Genomic DNA, 13,518 nt, shown 5'->3' on the forward strand with positions numbered 1-13,518 from the left:
GCCCCACCTCTGGAGTTGAATCTTGCCTTCTACCTCATTCTTCCCTCAGAGATTAATATTCCTTCTTAATCTTAAAGGGGCTGCAGAAGGACGGAGGCCTATCTTCTGTAACTGCTTCCTGCTGAGTTTATGGGCATATACCCTGCCTAGCACTGGAGGAGTAAAAATCTCTGGATACCTGATCCAAGGAGAACGGAGGAGGACACTTTTATTCTCTAGGTCAGTAGATGGAATGAATTGGAAGCCTTGTGCCAGCATTGTTTTTATCTAGAACTGTTGTAATCTAGAAGACACAAACTTTACACAGAGGTTGAACAAGCAACAGTCAAAAACTAGTAACAACATGATAGCTATCAAAGGTCTTAGGAGACATAAAAAACAGGTGAAACTTGGCAAGGTGTTTTTGATAGTCTACCAAATATAATTGGGGTCAGTGTCCTGGTTATATGTACGTAACCAAGTGGCTTGCTCATATATCTTTTGAATGTTAATGTCAACTTGTCTAGATTTGTTAATATATGTGCAGCAGGTTATTAATAACTGCACAGACACCATCTTGTTCAACTAGTAAATAATCTAATGCTAGTCTGTTATTGAGAATTACATTTGCCAAAGAGTCTAGGGACTCTTGAATTCTCTTTAGTGCCCAATCTCTGTTGGTGGCTCAGGATTCCAGGGCTTGAGTCAAGTTCTTTAGAATTGACTGTGGTCAGCAAAGCTGCCCCACAGTGCTGCTAGTCCTACTGCTGTCCCAATTCGCACCAGAATTAACCCAATTGCTCATTTACTTCTGGTGTTCTTGGGTGTTATGGGGTTACAGACTGTGATCCCTGGAGGGGCGAGGGGGACCAAAGTATATTTACCTCTGTTTTAAGTTGTTTATATATAAGGACAAGCTATTCCTTTTTTTTTTTTTGAGACAGAGTCTTGCTCTGTCGCCCAGGCTGGAGTGCAGTGGCGCAGTCTCTACTCACTGCAAGCTCTGCCTCCCGGCTTCACGCCATTGTGCCTCAGTCTCCCGTGTAGCTAGGGCTACAGGCGCCCGCCACTGCGCCCAGCTAATTTTTTGTATTTTTAGTAGAGATGGGGTTTCACCGTGTTAGCCAGGATGGTCTCGATCTCCTGACCTTGTGATCCACCCGCCTCGGCCTCCCAAAGTGCTGGGATTACAGGCGTGAGCCACTGGGCCCGGCCATGGGCAAGCTATTCCTAAAAGAACAGGTGACACCCTGGAGAGTCAGGAGTAGTTATGAGGTGTGACTTTTCCCCATTTATGACCACAAACAATCAGCCCAGTTGGGACACAAACAGAGGCTCTATGGGGTGGGATGTTTATTCTTGCTGCCAAGTTAGGTCTATAGAGATATTTTTCCCCTGTTCTAATGGGGGTGGTTGAACAATCTTTGTTTTCCAAAAGGGGGCAGTACTCCCACCTTCCCAGATTAGGCGGTTGTGTTCCCTTCCCCCCACCGTCCCGTATGTTCTGATCGGGAGAAGGCACCATATATGGTTTCCTTGCTCACAAGTAGAATCCCATTACCTTGCTGCAGCCTTAAGAACATGGCAACTAGAGTTGGATCAGATCATCGTAGGGAGACTTCTGCTTTTTTGTCATTAACACCAACAGTGAGTGCAAAAGATAGAATCATTAGTGCACTGGAGATATAGATAATCAACTTCTCAGGTCCAGGTAATAGTGGTGGGGGTGATTCAGGTGGAGTCCATTAAGTTGGGAGAGAGTTCTACTTGACAAGTTGGGATTTGGGTACTTTGGGATCACTATGGTTAGTTAGGAGGTCTGGGGACATGGCTGTGAGATTTTCTGGATAGGCCAGAAGCTGGAACTCTCTGTCCTGGGGATATTGATGACAAATCTAGCAACCATGAAGATGATTCTCTGATGCTATACTTTTTGAAATATTTACTATAGAGTTTTGTTCCCACCCACACTAGAAGAGAAAACAAGATTAACAATGATAGCATGGTGTCTGGTTGGACCTTAGAGTGGCCTCTAAACCCAACAAGGACAAAAGAGATGGTTCCCAGGAGAAGGCGACTGACCAAAGCCACAGAAAATAAGTGTTATAGTAAAGGAGAGAAAAATTAATGCTCCTGTTCCCACCCACAGCATCATGTTACCACTTCTGGCTGAGTGTTGATTCCTTTAAATTATTAGTGGAGGTCTTCTGAAGGCCTATAGATGTCCTATATATATCCTATTAGTTCTGTCCTTCTAGAGAACCCTGACTAATACAGACAGCAACTTTTATTGAAGCAGCAGTGTACAGCAGCAGCAGAGGAACTGCTCCTTGTGGAGCAGGGCTACCCCATATGCAGTGTGCCCAGAGTAGCAGCCCAAAAGCAGTTCTGCAGTCATATTTGTACCCACTTTTACATATATACAAATTAAGGAATGGATTATGCAGAAATTTCTAGAGAAAGGGTGGTAACTTCTGGTTCATTGGGTCACTGCCATAGAAAAGGGTGATAACTTCCAGGTGTTGCCATGACAATGGTAAACTGACATGGTACACTGGTTAGCATGTCTTATTGAAAACTGCTTCCACCCTGTCTTTGTTTTAACTGGTCTTCAATTTGGTCCAGTGTCTGAGCCATGCCTCCAGAGTTGAGTCCCACCTCTTACTTAGTTGCACAACAATATGAATGTACTTAATGCCACTGAACTATATACTTAAAAATTGCTAAAATGGTAAAAGTTATGTTATGTATATTTTACCAATATAAAAGCAAAACAAAACTAAAAATACCCAACAAAATATGTTGCAAAGGATCTGAATATTCAGCTCTAAAAAGAAGACATACCAATGATGAATAAGTCAATGAAAAATTGACTTACTGTATGAGTCCATGCATATGTAATGTCCAGAACTGACAAATCCACAGAGAAAGAAAGTAGATTAGTAGTCAGTTAGGACTTTAGGGTTGGAAGAGGTAGGGGTCATACTTACAGAGCATGGGGTTTATTTTTGATGTGATGAAAATATTTTAAAACTTTTTGTGATGTTGATTGTACATATCTGTGAATATACAAAAAGTATTAAAATTATACACCTTATATGGATAAATATTATAATATATGCCTTATACCTTAATAAAACTATTACTAAACAAAAAGGAATAATATAGAGATAGCCACCGTACCATTTGTCCAGTTTCCCTCAAATGTAACATTTTCATAGCTATAGTACAATATCACAACCAGAAAATTGACATAGCTACAATCCATCGACCTTATGCGGATTGCACCACTTTTACATGCACTCATTTGCATGTGCATGTATATATTTAGTTTTATGCAATTTTCTCATGTATTGATTTTTATGACCACCACTACAGGCAAGATACATCACAGACATTCCTTGTCCTACCCTTTTATAACCAAAATCACCTTCCCTTCCTTCTCTCCTGCTAACTTTTGCCAACCACAAAACTGCTCTCCATCTCTATAATGGTGTCATTTCAAGACTGTTATATAGATGAAATTATACTGTACCATTTGGGATTTTTCTTGATAGCATAAACATATCCAAAAATGTTTTTTGTTAAATAACCTTTTTCTCTGTACTTGGCTAGAGGAAACAGGTTTTTCTTGAAGCTTTTCATGTTCATGACTGTTGGATGCTCCTGATGGGAGGCTTTCCCAGAGTCCTGTTCATTATATATAGGAGACAATACGGAAATCAAGGGAACTCGCTGCTATGTTGTTCCGTAAGTTCCAAGGTCCTTTAGGCAGTCTGTCTACCTCTTCCTACCTTTCAGTCTTCCTACCTTTCAGAGTCTTCCTATGCATGTTTGTTGTGTTGTGTCTACGGTTTTTTTAGTTGTAATAGGGAAGCTTGGAGGGATGGGGCTGCTCCATCTTGTGTAGAGCTAGAAGCATGAAGGTCAGGTTTTTGCTGTACAATAAGTTCTAGTCCAGCTCAGTCTCACTGTGGACTTGCAGCTTCTCAGCTGTGTGGCTTTCAAGCAAGTCTCTTGTACTCTGGTAGTGTGTGTCTTTATTTATGTTGTAGGGAGGGGGCTTGGAATTCCTACCAATTTGTCTCTATCCTTCTCAGAGAATCAATAGTATCTTTTGAAAAGAAAAAAAAAAATTAAGGTTTGATAAAAATCTAACATATTGATCTGATCTGTTCTTGTTAGAGCCTGTGTTTTTTAGTTCTAATTTAAAATTTCTATCAATGAAAGGTCACTGGGAGTTTCTCCTGCTTTCTTCTAGAAGCTTTATGTTTTATTTCTTAAATTTAGGTCTATTATACAGTTTGAGCCAAGTTTTCCATATGATGTGAGATAAGGTTCTTGTAAGTATTACTATTATTGAAAATGGCTATCCAGTTGTTCCAACACCAATTGTTGAAAAGAGTATCTGTTCCTCATGGAATTACCTTGGTACCTTTGTCAAAAATATGTTGGAGGACCAGGCAAAGTGGCACACGATTATAATTCCAGCACTTTGGGAAGCTGACCCAGGAGGATCACTTGAGACTGGGAGTTTGAGACCAGCCTGGGCAATCCCATCTCTACAAAAATAAAAAAATCAATCGGCTGTGATGGCATGCACATGTAATCCTAGCTACTTTGAAGGATGAGGCTGTAGGATAACTTCAGCCCAGTAGTTCAAGGTTACAGTGAGCTATGATTGCATCGCTAGCACTCCAGCCTGGGCAACACAGTGAGACTCTGTTACTATTTAAAAAAAAAAATCAACTGGCATATATGTGTGGGTCTATTTCTTCACTCACTATCCCATTCCACTGATCAAGTTGTCTATATTTATGCTGATAAATACTGTAGGACTGCAATGCTCTATGTAAAGTGTTTTGATTACTGTACCTTTATAATAAGTCTTACAATAAAATAGTGAAACTCCTCCAAAATGTTTGTCTTTTCAATGTTGTTTTGACTGTTCTTAGTCTTTTAGACTTTTTAATATACACTTTAGAATCAGGTTGTCAATTTTTACAAAAAACTGCTAGGATTTAATTTATGTTTGGTACTTTTCAGTGTGCAGGCCTTGTACATCTTTTGTCAAATTTATCCCAAAGTATTTTATATTTTTAGTGCTATTGTAAATTATATTTTTAAAAAAATTTAGTCTGGTTATTCACCGTTTGTAGTGTTTTGAATAGTTTCCCCCAAAATCCATATCCAACCAGAATCTGAGAATGGGACTTCATTTTGAAATAGGATATTTGCAGATGTAATTAATTAAGGGTTGAAATGAGATCATACAGGCCGGGTGTGGTGGCTCACGCCTGTAATTCCAACACTTTGGGAGGCCGAGGCGGGCGGATCACGAGGTCAGGAGATCGAGACCATCTTGGCTAACACAGTGAAACCTTGTCTCTACTAAAAATACAAAAAATTAGCCGGGTGTGGTGGCGGGCGCCTGTAGTCCCAGCTACTCGGGAGGCTGAGGCAGGAAAATGGCGTAAGCCTGGGAGGTGGAGCTTGCAGTGAGTCGAGATGATGCCATTGCACTCCAGCCTGGGTGACAGAGCGAGACTCCTTCTCAAAAAAAAAAAAAGAAAAAGAAAAAGAAAAAGAAATGAGATCATACTAGATTAGGGTGGGTCTTAAATTCAGTGAGTACATCCTTATAAGAGAGAGAAAGAATACACAGACACACAGAGAGGAGAAGCAGAGATGAGAGTCTTGCTGCCACAAAGAAATGCCTGGGGTCACTAGAAGCTGGAAGGGGTAAGGAAGAATTCTTTACAAGAGCCATCAGAGAGAACATGGCCCTGGTGACACCTTGACTTTGGAGTTCTGGCCTACAAAACTGTGAGATAATAAATTTCTAGGTTTTTCTGAAGTCACCAAGTTTGTGGTAATTTGTTGAGAAAGTCTCAGGAAACTTAATACATTGCTAGTATATAGAGGTACAACTAAATTTGTATATTGTGGGTTGTATCCTGCAACTTCTCTAAATTCACATTATTAGCTCTAGTAGCTTTTTGTATACTATTTAGGAGTTTCTTCATAGGCAATTATGTTTTCTATGAATAAAAATTGTTTTACTTCATCCTTTGCAATAGGTAATACTTTTATTTCTTTTTCTTGTCTTACTGCCCTGGCTAGAACTTCTAATACAATGTTGAGTCAATTTTGTGACAGTGTCCATTTTTCCCTTGTTTCTCATCTTGGGGGGAAAGCATTTAGTCTTTATGTACACATCATTATGTATGCTTTTGTAGATGCATTTTATTGGGTTGAGGTATTTTATCTATACCTGGCTACTCAGTATTTTAATCAGTAGTGAATATTGGAATTCTGGCAACTGTTTTTTTTTCATTATCCATTGAGATGATCATAACTTTTTTTTACTATGTTAACGTGGTAAATTATCATTTTTTTCTAATATTAACCCTACCTTGATTCCCTAGCATAAAAACTACTTTTGATCATGGTGTATTGTATTTTTTATATATCACTGGATTCAATTTTACTAACATTTCGTTGAGAATTTTTGCATATATGTTCATGAGGGATATTGGCTTATAGTTATATTTCCTTGTAATATAATTATCTGGTTTAGTTGTCTGGACAATTCTAATGTCATGGGGTGACTTGGAAAGTATTTCCTCATCTTCAATTTTCTGGAAGATTTTGCATAGAATTGGTGTTATGTCATCCTTAGATGTTTGACAGAATTGCCAGTAAAGCCATCTCAACCTAGAGGTTTTTATGGAGGGATGATTTTAAGTAAAACTTTCATTATTTAATAATCATAGGGTTTTCTTTTATCCTAATATATGTATTTAGTGCTATAAATTTCCCCCTATGTACTTCTTTTGCCACATTCTGCAAATTATCATATGTTGAGTTTTCACTTTCACTCACTTCAGAGTAACTTCTAATTTCCCTTTTGATTTCTTTTCGGCCATGGGTTACTTAGACATGTGTTATTTTGTGCTAATTTAAATATTTGAGGATTTTGCAGAGATCTTTCTGTTATTGGTTTCTCATTTAACTCCATTGTGCTTAGAAAACATAGGTTTTATTATTTGAATCCTGTTAACATTACTGAGATTAATTTTATTGCTCTGAATATGGACTACCTTGGTAAATGTTCCACGTGCATGTGAAACAAACATATAAACTACTGTTATTGGTGGTAAGTTTTATGCTGTTGTTCAAGTCTTATAGACACTTGCTGAGTTTCCATTTTATCAAATTTTTAGAGAAGGTTTTGAAATCCCTGTAACTGAATTTGTCTATTCCTCCTTGCAGTTCTATGTTTTCGTTTCATGTATTTTGAAGCACTGTAGTACAAGAATGCTTAGAATTGTTATGTCCTCTTGATATATATGCCACTTAAAATTATATAATGACCTCCTTTATTCCTTGTATTATTCTTGGCTCTGAAATTTATTGTATCTGATATCAATACAGTCATTCAAGCATTGTTTTGATTTGTAATAAAATTATTCATCTTTTCCATCCTTTTACTTGTAAACAATTTGTATCTTTAAATTCAAAATAAGGTTCCTATAGGCAGCATATATTTGTGAGTTTCTTTTTTTCACATACTTATTATTATTATTATTATACTTTAAGTTCTGGGGTACATGTGCAAAATGTGTAGTTTTGTTACGTAGGTATACACGCGCTATGTTGGTTTGCTGCACCCATCAACCTGTCACCTACATTAGGTATTTCTCCTAATGCTATCCCTCCCCAAGCCCTATAAAGACACATGCACACTTATGTTTATTGTGGCACTATTCACAATAGCAAAGACTTGGAACCAATCCAAATGTCCATCAATGATAGACTGGATAAAGAAAATGTGGCACATATACACCATGGAACACTATGCAGCCATAAAAAAGAATGAGTTCATGTCCTTTGCAGGGACATGGATGAAGCTGGAAACCATCATTCTCAGCAAACTATCACAAGAACAGAAAACCAAACACTGCATGTTCTCACTCATAAGTGGGAGTTGAACAAGGAGAATACATGGACACATGGAGGTGAGTTTCTTTTCTATTCAATCTGACCATCTCTGCTTTATGATTGAAGTGTTTAAACAAAAAACACTTACATTAATGTGATTATTGATATTTAAGTCAAACATCTTGTTATCTTGTTTTCATTTGTCCTGTCCTTTGTTCTCTTTTTTTGAATTTCTTTCAATTATTTTGAGGATTCCATTTTACCTCATATGTTGGCTTATTAGTTATAACTTTACTGGTTGATTTAAGGTTTATAGTAAACACCTGTAATGTACCAGAATCTACAGTCAAGTGATATTAACATATAGAATAAGAACCTTAAAACTGTGTACTTTCATTTTTCTTCTTCTGGTCTTTGTGTTATTATTTCCCCCCTCTTCTGGCTTTTGTGCTAAAACATACATTTTAATTCTAATATCCAGTAAGTCAGAGACAATCATAAGGCTCATGTTACTTATTTACCCTCTATCAGATAACTTTGCCCTCCACTCTCTGATAGATGATAAGTGACTGAAAAGTGTTGTTTCATATATTCTGTCCAAGTTTTAGTTGTTTCAGTTAGGGAGGTAAATCCAGTCCCTGTTACTCCATTTTCATTGAAAGCATAAATGTGGGCCGGGCGCGGTGGCTCAAGCCTGTAATCCCAGCACTTTGGGAGGCCGAGACGGGCGGATCACGAGGTCAGGAGATCGAGACCATCCTGGTTAATATGGTGAAACCCCGTCTCTACTAAAAAGTACAAAAAAAAAACTAGCCGGGCAAGGTGGCGGGCGCCTGTAGTCCCAGCTACTTGGGAGGCTGAGGCAGGAGAATGGCGTGAACCCGGGAGGCAGAGCTTGTAGTGAGCTGAGATCTGGCCACTGCACTCCAGCCTGGGCGATAGAGCGAAACTCCGTCTCAAAAAAAAAAAAAAAAAAAAAAGCATAAATGTGGATTAGTGTTTTAAATGACGGTTAATCATGAAGGCTTTATTTTACTTCTAACCAAAGTGCGCTTCCTATGCTATCTAGAATTCCTGGAAGAGTCCAGTGTCTGTGTCCCTTCTTGCCCTATCCTGGACTAGAATGTTCAAACTGCAGCACTTCCTTTGGTCATACAATAGCCTTTAAATTTACTTTCTACATTTCCTTCAACGGACTTGAAATTTTTAAGAAAAAAAAACAGTAACTGTTTTATTAGAAAGTTATGAGATATTATCCACATTATCTCAATTTTGTTAGAAATACGTAAGGATCCAAAAATGTATTGTTACTATTTGCTGAATATCACTAAATCTATATTTCTTTTGTTCAGTTTTTCATTCATTCATTCAACAAGTATTTACTGGATGTACATGATGTGCTAAACCCAAATGGTCTAATCCATATCTACATCTCAAACATCCTTTTTGAACATCCTTTTTCTTTGAGAACCAAGGCACACTCTCTAAGCTCCCTGTCTGCTCTTTGTCAGAATTTGTAGGCTTTTATGGGAAGAATTTACACATTTTGTGAAGAATGGCCACAGTAAAGGAGAAAAGGAGGCTCACCAAATAACGTATAGAAATGATATATAGGCAATGCCTTAGGAACCTTAGACATAGCTGCTCCCCTTGAGGGAATGTTATGCTCTGCTCTCTGTTGCCTTTTGCTCACTTTCTGCTAGTTGCTGGTAGTTGCTTGAGCATTTTATATGGAGCCTGATCACTCACATGCTACTGCCTCAACTGCCCCTTCAGACAGAAACACTCTGTGAAGAGCCAAGAGAAACTGGTTAGCAGAAGACTCTCTTCATAGAGTAGAATCTCAAACTCAACTTTCTCTGAGAAACTGACAGGCAACTTCAATCTGCCTAGACATAGAAGAGATATGCATTTTCTATCATGGATATGATATCAGTTCACACATGAATTTAATTTCTCCTCATGAACACTTTTTTTCTTCCATTGAAGCTGGTGCCAACACTGACAATCAAAAGTAAAAAGTCTGGTAGGACATAAGCCTCTCTGTTTATCAATTTTCCTGACCTTTCAACTCTAGCCTCTCTATAATCTTCTGTCTTGTGTCTTAAGCGCCTGCAGAAGGAGAAAGAGCTTTGAAATTACTTAGGCATCTGATTCATGTCTGGGGTTTGTGATGTTATGTGACATTTTCATCTGCCTATCCACTTTTCCCCTTTGGTTTCACAAGTTCCATTGCAATGTTATATTCTAGAACAGGAGTGGCAAACTTTTTCTGTTAGGACCAGATAAAAAATATGTAGTCATTGTAAGCTAGCTATACTATCTCTTTCACAACTACTCAACTCTGCCACTGTAGTACAAAAATAGCCATAGATAACATGTAAATGAATAAGCAGGCCATTGTTCCAATAAAAATTTATGGACACCAAAACTTGAATTTCATAGTCTTGGTGTAATATCCTCAAGTTTTTCAACCTTTAAAAATGTAAACATCATTCTTATAAGCCAAATAATAGGCAGTGGGCCAGATTTGGGTTATTTGCCAACCCCTGTTCTGGAATCCTGACTTTAAGTTTATGAGACTGTCCTCATACATAAAATGTGTGTATTTCATCTAATTAGCACAAATTGATGGGGATTTTATTTCCCTAGTTCTGCTGGGACACTTAACCCCAATTGTCTTCCCATAGACTTCTCATAAAGATCTCATTTGTGTATCCATTGATTCACTAAGTGATTTCCTGATGTCCAACTCCATATAGATAACAAAATTCTGTACATTCATGGATTTCAGGTGAATGTGAGCTGGTATGAGGTGGGACTATCTCAGATTGAAAGTGGGCTGTGCTTCCTCACACATCTTACATAGTCTGCTATACTGAGGAGGAGGTTTCCTGGGACAGAACTACCTGTAAGGAAAGAACTAGACAATGTTTTTCCATGAAACAAAGCAGGGAGAGGGGATTTGTTCACTCTTTTGTAGAGTAGAGCAAGGATTCAATCCACTGGAAATTCCAGAGAAACTGGTGGGACTTTCTCACTTTGAGGATTCCTGAACATCTGCAGTGGAAGGAGCCAGTGTAGGGAGCAAAACCTAGAAAACAGAGTAATACCCAGGGGAGATGATGAGAATAGAGCACAGCAGCAGAGGAATGAAAGTACCTACTCCTTAGCCCACTGGACTTGTGAATATAGGGAAGACCTCACCTTGGAGATTTCCTCTAATAACAGAAGGGAATATCTAAAGGGTTGGGTCATGCATGTCAGTAAGAACAAGAACTTGGGAGAAAGCTTACAACCTCATTACCTTTTCTGGTCCATACAATAAGCCTGGGAGGTGATTGTCTTCATCTTACTGATAATTATGATCTTCAAAGAGATGTGTCTCTTAAACATTTCTAAAAAGAGATCCCAGAAGCAAGTTAAAATTGAGATTGGTCACATTGCTTTTTATAAGTAATACGTGTTCCATTTTAAAAAATAAGAAATTATGGATAAGCAAGAATAAACTCCCTCTTAATTCTACCACAAAGATAAACACGATTTTCTATATATGTGTATATATGTGTACATATATGACTGTTTATGTTCATATTTAAGATTTAAAGTAAAAAAGAATGCAGAGAATGGTTTTTAAAACTGTTTTATTAACTTCACAATATATAATGAGCATCTTTCCATGCAGTAGGTAAAACTCCCCTGCTGACAGAAACTTACAAACTGGGTCAAAACAACATTCAGTTTGAAGCTGGTAATAGGAGACCCACAAGAAATAGGTAACATCAAAAGGTTTACAACAAAGGTACACCACAAATGTGTAAGTTTAGGAAGCTGGGGTCTCCCTATTAACTTCAGGGAAACCATCAGGATTCAGGGCATAAGGCAAAACTCATCGTGATGGTCATGGTGAGGGGGGTCAGTGCTGACTGCCCGCAGACTATGACTCAACTGTTTTTCCCTCAGCTTTTCCATCAGCTGTCTCACCTCCTCCCCAATCCTTTCCATATTCTCCTCTCTCACCCTTGCCTGTGGCTCTCCAAGCCTATGCATTATGTCCCATCTATACTGCAGGGTGGGCTGCCTAACACGGAACCGCCTACGAAGATTTCCTCTAGGCACACAGTATTCACCAACATTCAAAGGGAGGGCCAAGGGCTCCCCTTTATTAGCAACTTGCTCCTTTTCATCTTTTTCATCATTTTCCTGGTTGACATTTTCCACGTTGAGATTGTTTAACGCTCGTTCCTCTTTGGACTCCATTACTCCTAGGAGACAGAGAGAAAATGGACTCAATTCTTGGTGAACTGATCAGCACCGAGGACAGAGGCCCGACTACCCACCTTTCAAAATTCAGAGCCCTGGATTTCAAAGGCCTTTTTTAAATTTCATTTTTTTTCCCACCAGAGAGGCCCCGTGTACCCTCGGGGTGGGGGGGGGGCAGTCCGCGCCCCTCTCTCCCGCAAAGCCCACCATCTTCTCTGCAGATCCATCTCCAGGCCTCTGCAGGCGCCAAAATGGAGGACGAAGAAGGGGTGGGGCTGGGGGATTGCGAAGCGTAGCAGTGAAGGAACCGACTGGGGTCCCAGACTGGGCTTTCGTCATGTTCTGACCCCCGCCCCGCCACCGTCCCTCGCACCGACCTGGGCCTATCCTTGCAGTCTCCTCCTCCTCCCGATTCTCGACGTGAGGTGCGTCGCCTCGACACTTAGCCTCGCAGACCTGCAGACGGCCGGGGTGGGAAGAGTGGAGGCTGCTGCAGCGGAACACTAGCGAGGACCCGCCGCCACCCGGCCCCTTCCCCGCGCCGGGCCCGGGCCCTCCTCGCCGCCCTCTCCCCGCGCCTCAGCCGCCCCGCCCCCCCAAGCTGACCACCATTTTCTGCATCAAGAAGGGCGGAGCAGGGATCTCAGAAAAGATTGCGCTGGTGGCGGAGGCAGGTGCTTCAGAAGGGCCGTAGCCTCAGGACCGCCGGCTCCCGCGGGGCCAGGCACTCCTCCGCTCACTAAAGGCTCGCGGTCCCGCGGCGGGGCCCCGGGGCTGCATCGTGCACCGGCTGCGTCTCAGCGCGGCTCCTCGGGGGTGGGGCATCCGCAGGCCGGGGCCGCTCCCCCACACCAACCCCAGGGACCCCCTCTGTCTCCCTTACCTGCTCTCCCTCCGCTTCCTGCTTTCGGGGCCGCACCTGGCCCGCACGTCCTCAGGGCCACCGGGAACAGGTACCACAGCCGAGAAAGGAGCGAGCGACGGCGGCTCTGACGCCAGAGCGAGGCAAGACTCAGTGTTGGCCGATCACGTGGGGCTGTTGTCATCGCCAGCGGCTCCGCCCCCGTCCCACGCCCCCTCCTGCAGCCTGGAGTCAGGTGGGACTTTCGGGCCCGCCCCCATCCTCACCGTGAGTCCCTTTTAACATCCCCAGGCTGGGCTCTGCCACTCTCCCTTCTCTTGTGTATTCTTGAGACTTCCCTTGCCTGCCCAGGAAGGACGGAAGGCATCTTCTCAGGGAGCTGTTGGCCATTCCCACTTCTCTGGGGACTTGCCTCTCTCTGCCCTTGGCTCCCAGGATTCACCTCCTTCTGCCTGTTAATTAATTTTTGA

At 41.0% G+C, this 13,518-nt stretch overlaps 1 protein-coding gene across 4 annotated transcripts; it reads right to left on the reverse strand.

Annotated features, from left to right (window-relative positions):
* Positions 1-11,553: 11,553 nt before the first annotated feature.
* Positions 11,554-13,256, reverse strand: BEX2 (brain expressed X-linked 2). 4 transcript variants are annotated; one of them, XM_025373181.1, is made up of 3 exons: positions 13,070-13,256; positions 12,564-12,642; positions 11,554-12,188 (listed from the first exon to the last, which is right to left on the reverse strand). In XM_025373181.1, exon 3 carries the CDS (start codon positions 12,181-12,183, stop codon positions 11,794-11,796), a length of 390 nt encoding a protein of 129 aa, XP_025228966.1. In that variant the 5' UTR covers positions 12,184-12,188; positions 12,564-12,642; positions 13,070-13,256; the 3' UTR covers positions 11,554-11,793. The 4 variants fall into 4 exon arrangements, with proteins under 4 accessions (XP_025228966.1, XP_025228967.1, XP_025228964.1 ...); XM_025373182.1 differs by having other exon boundaries at positions 13,106-13,219; XM_025373179.1 differs by having other exon boundaries at positions 12,793-13,200.
* Positions 13,257-13,518: the final 262 nt, after the last annotated feature.

The sequence above is a fragment of the Theropithecus gelada genome, chromosome X (genome assembly GCF_003255815.1).
Source record: "Theropithecus gelada isolate Dixy chromosome X, Tgel_1.0, whole genome shotgun sequence".
In the NCBI taxonomy this organism is placed as follows: Eukaryota; Metazoa; Chordata; class Mammalia; order Primates; family Cercopithecidae; genus Theropithecus; species Theropithecus gelada.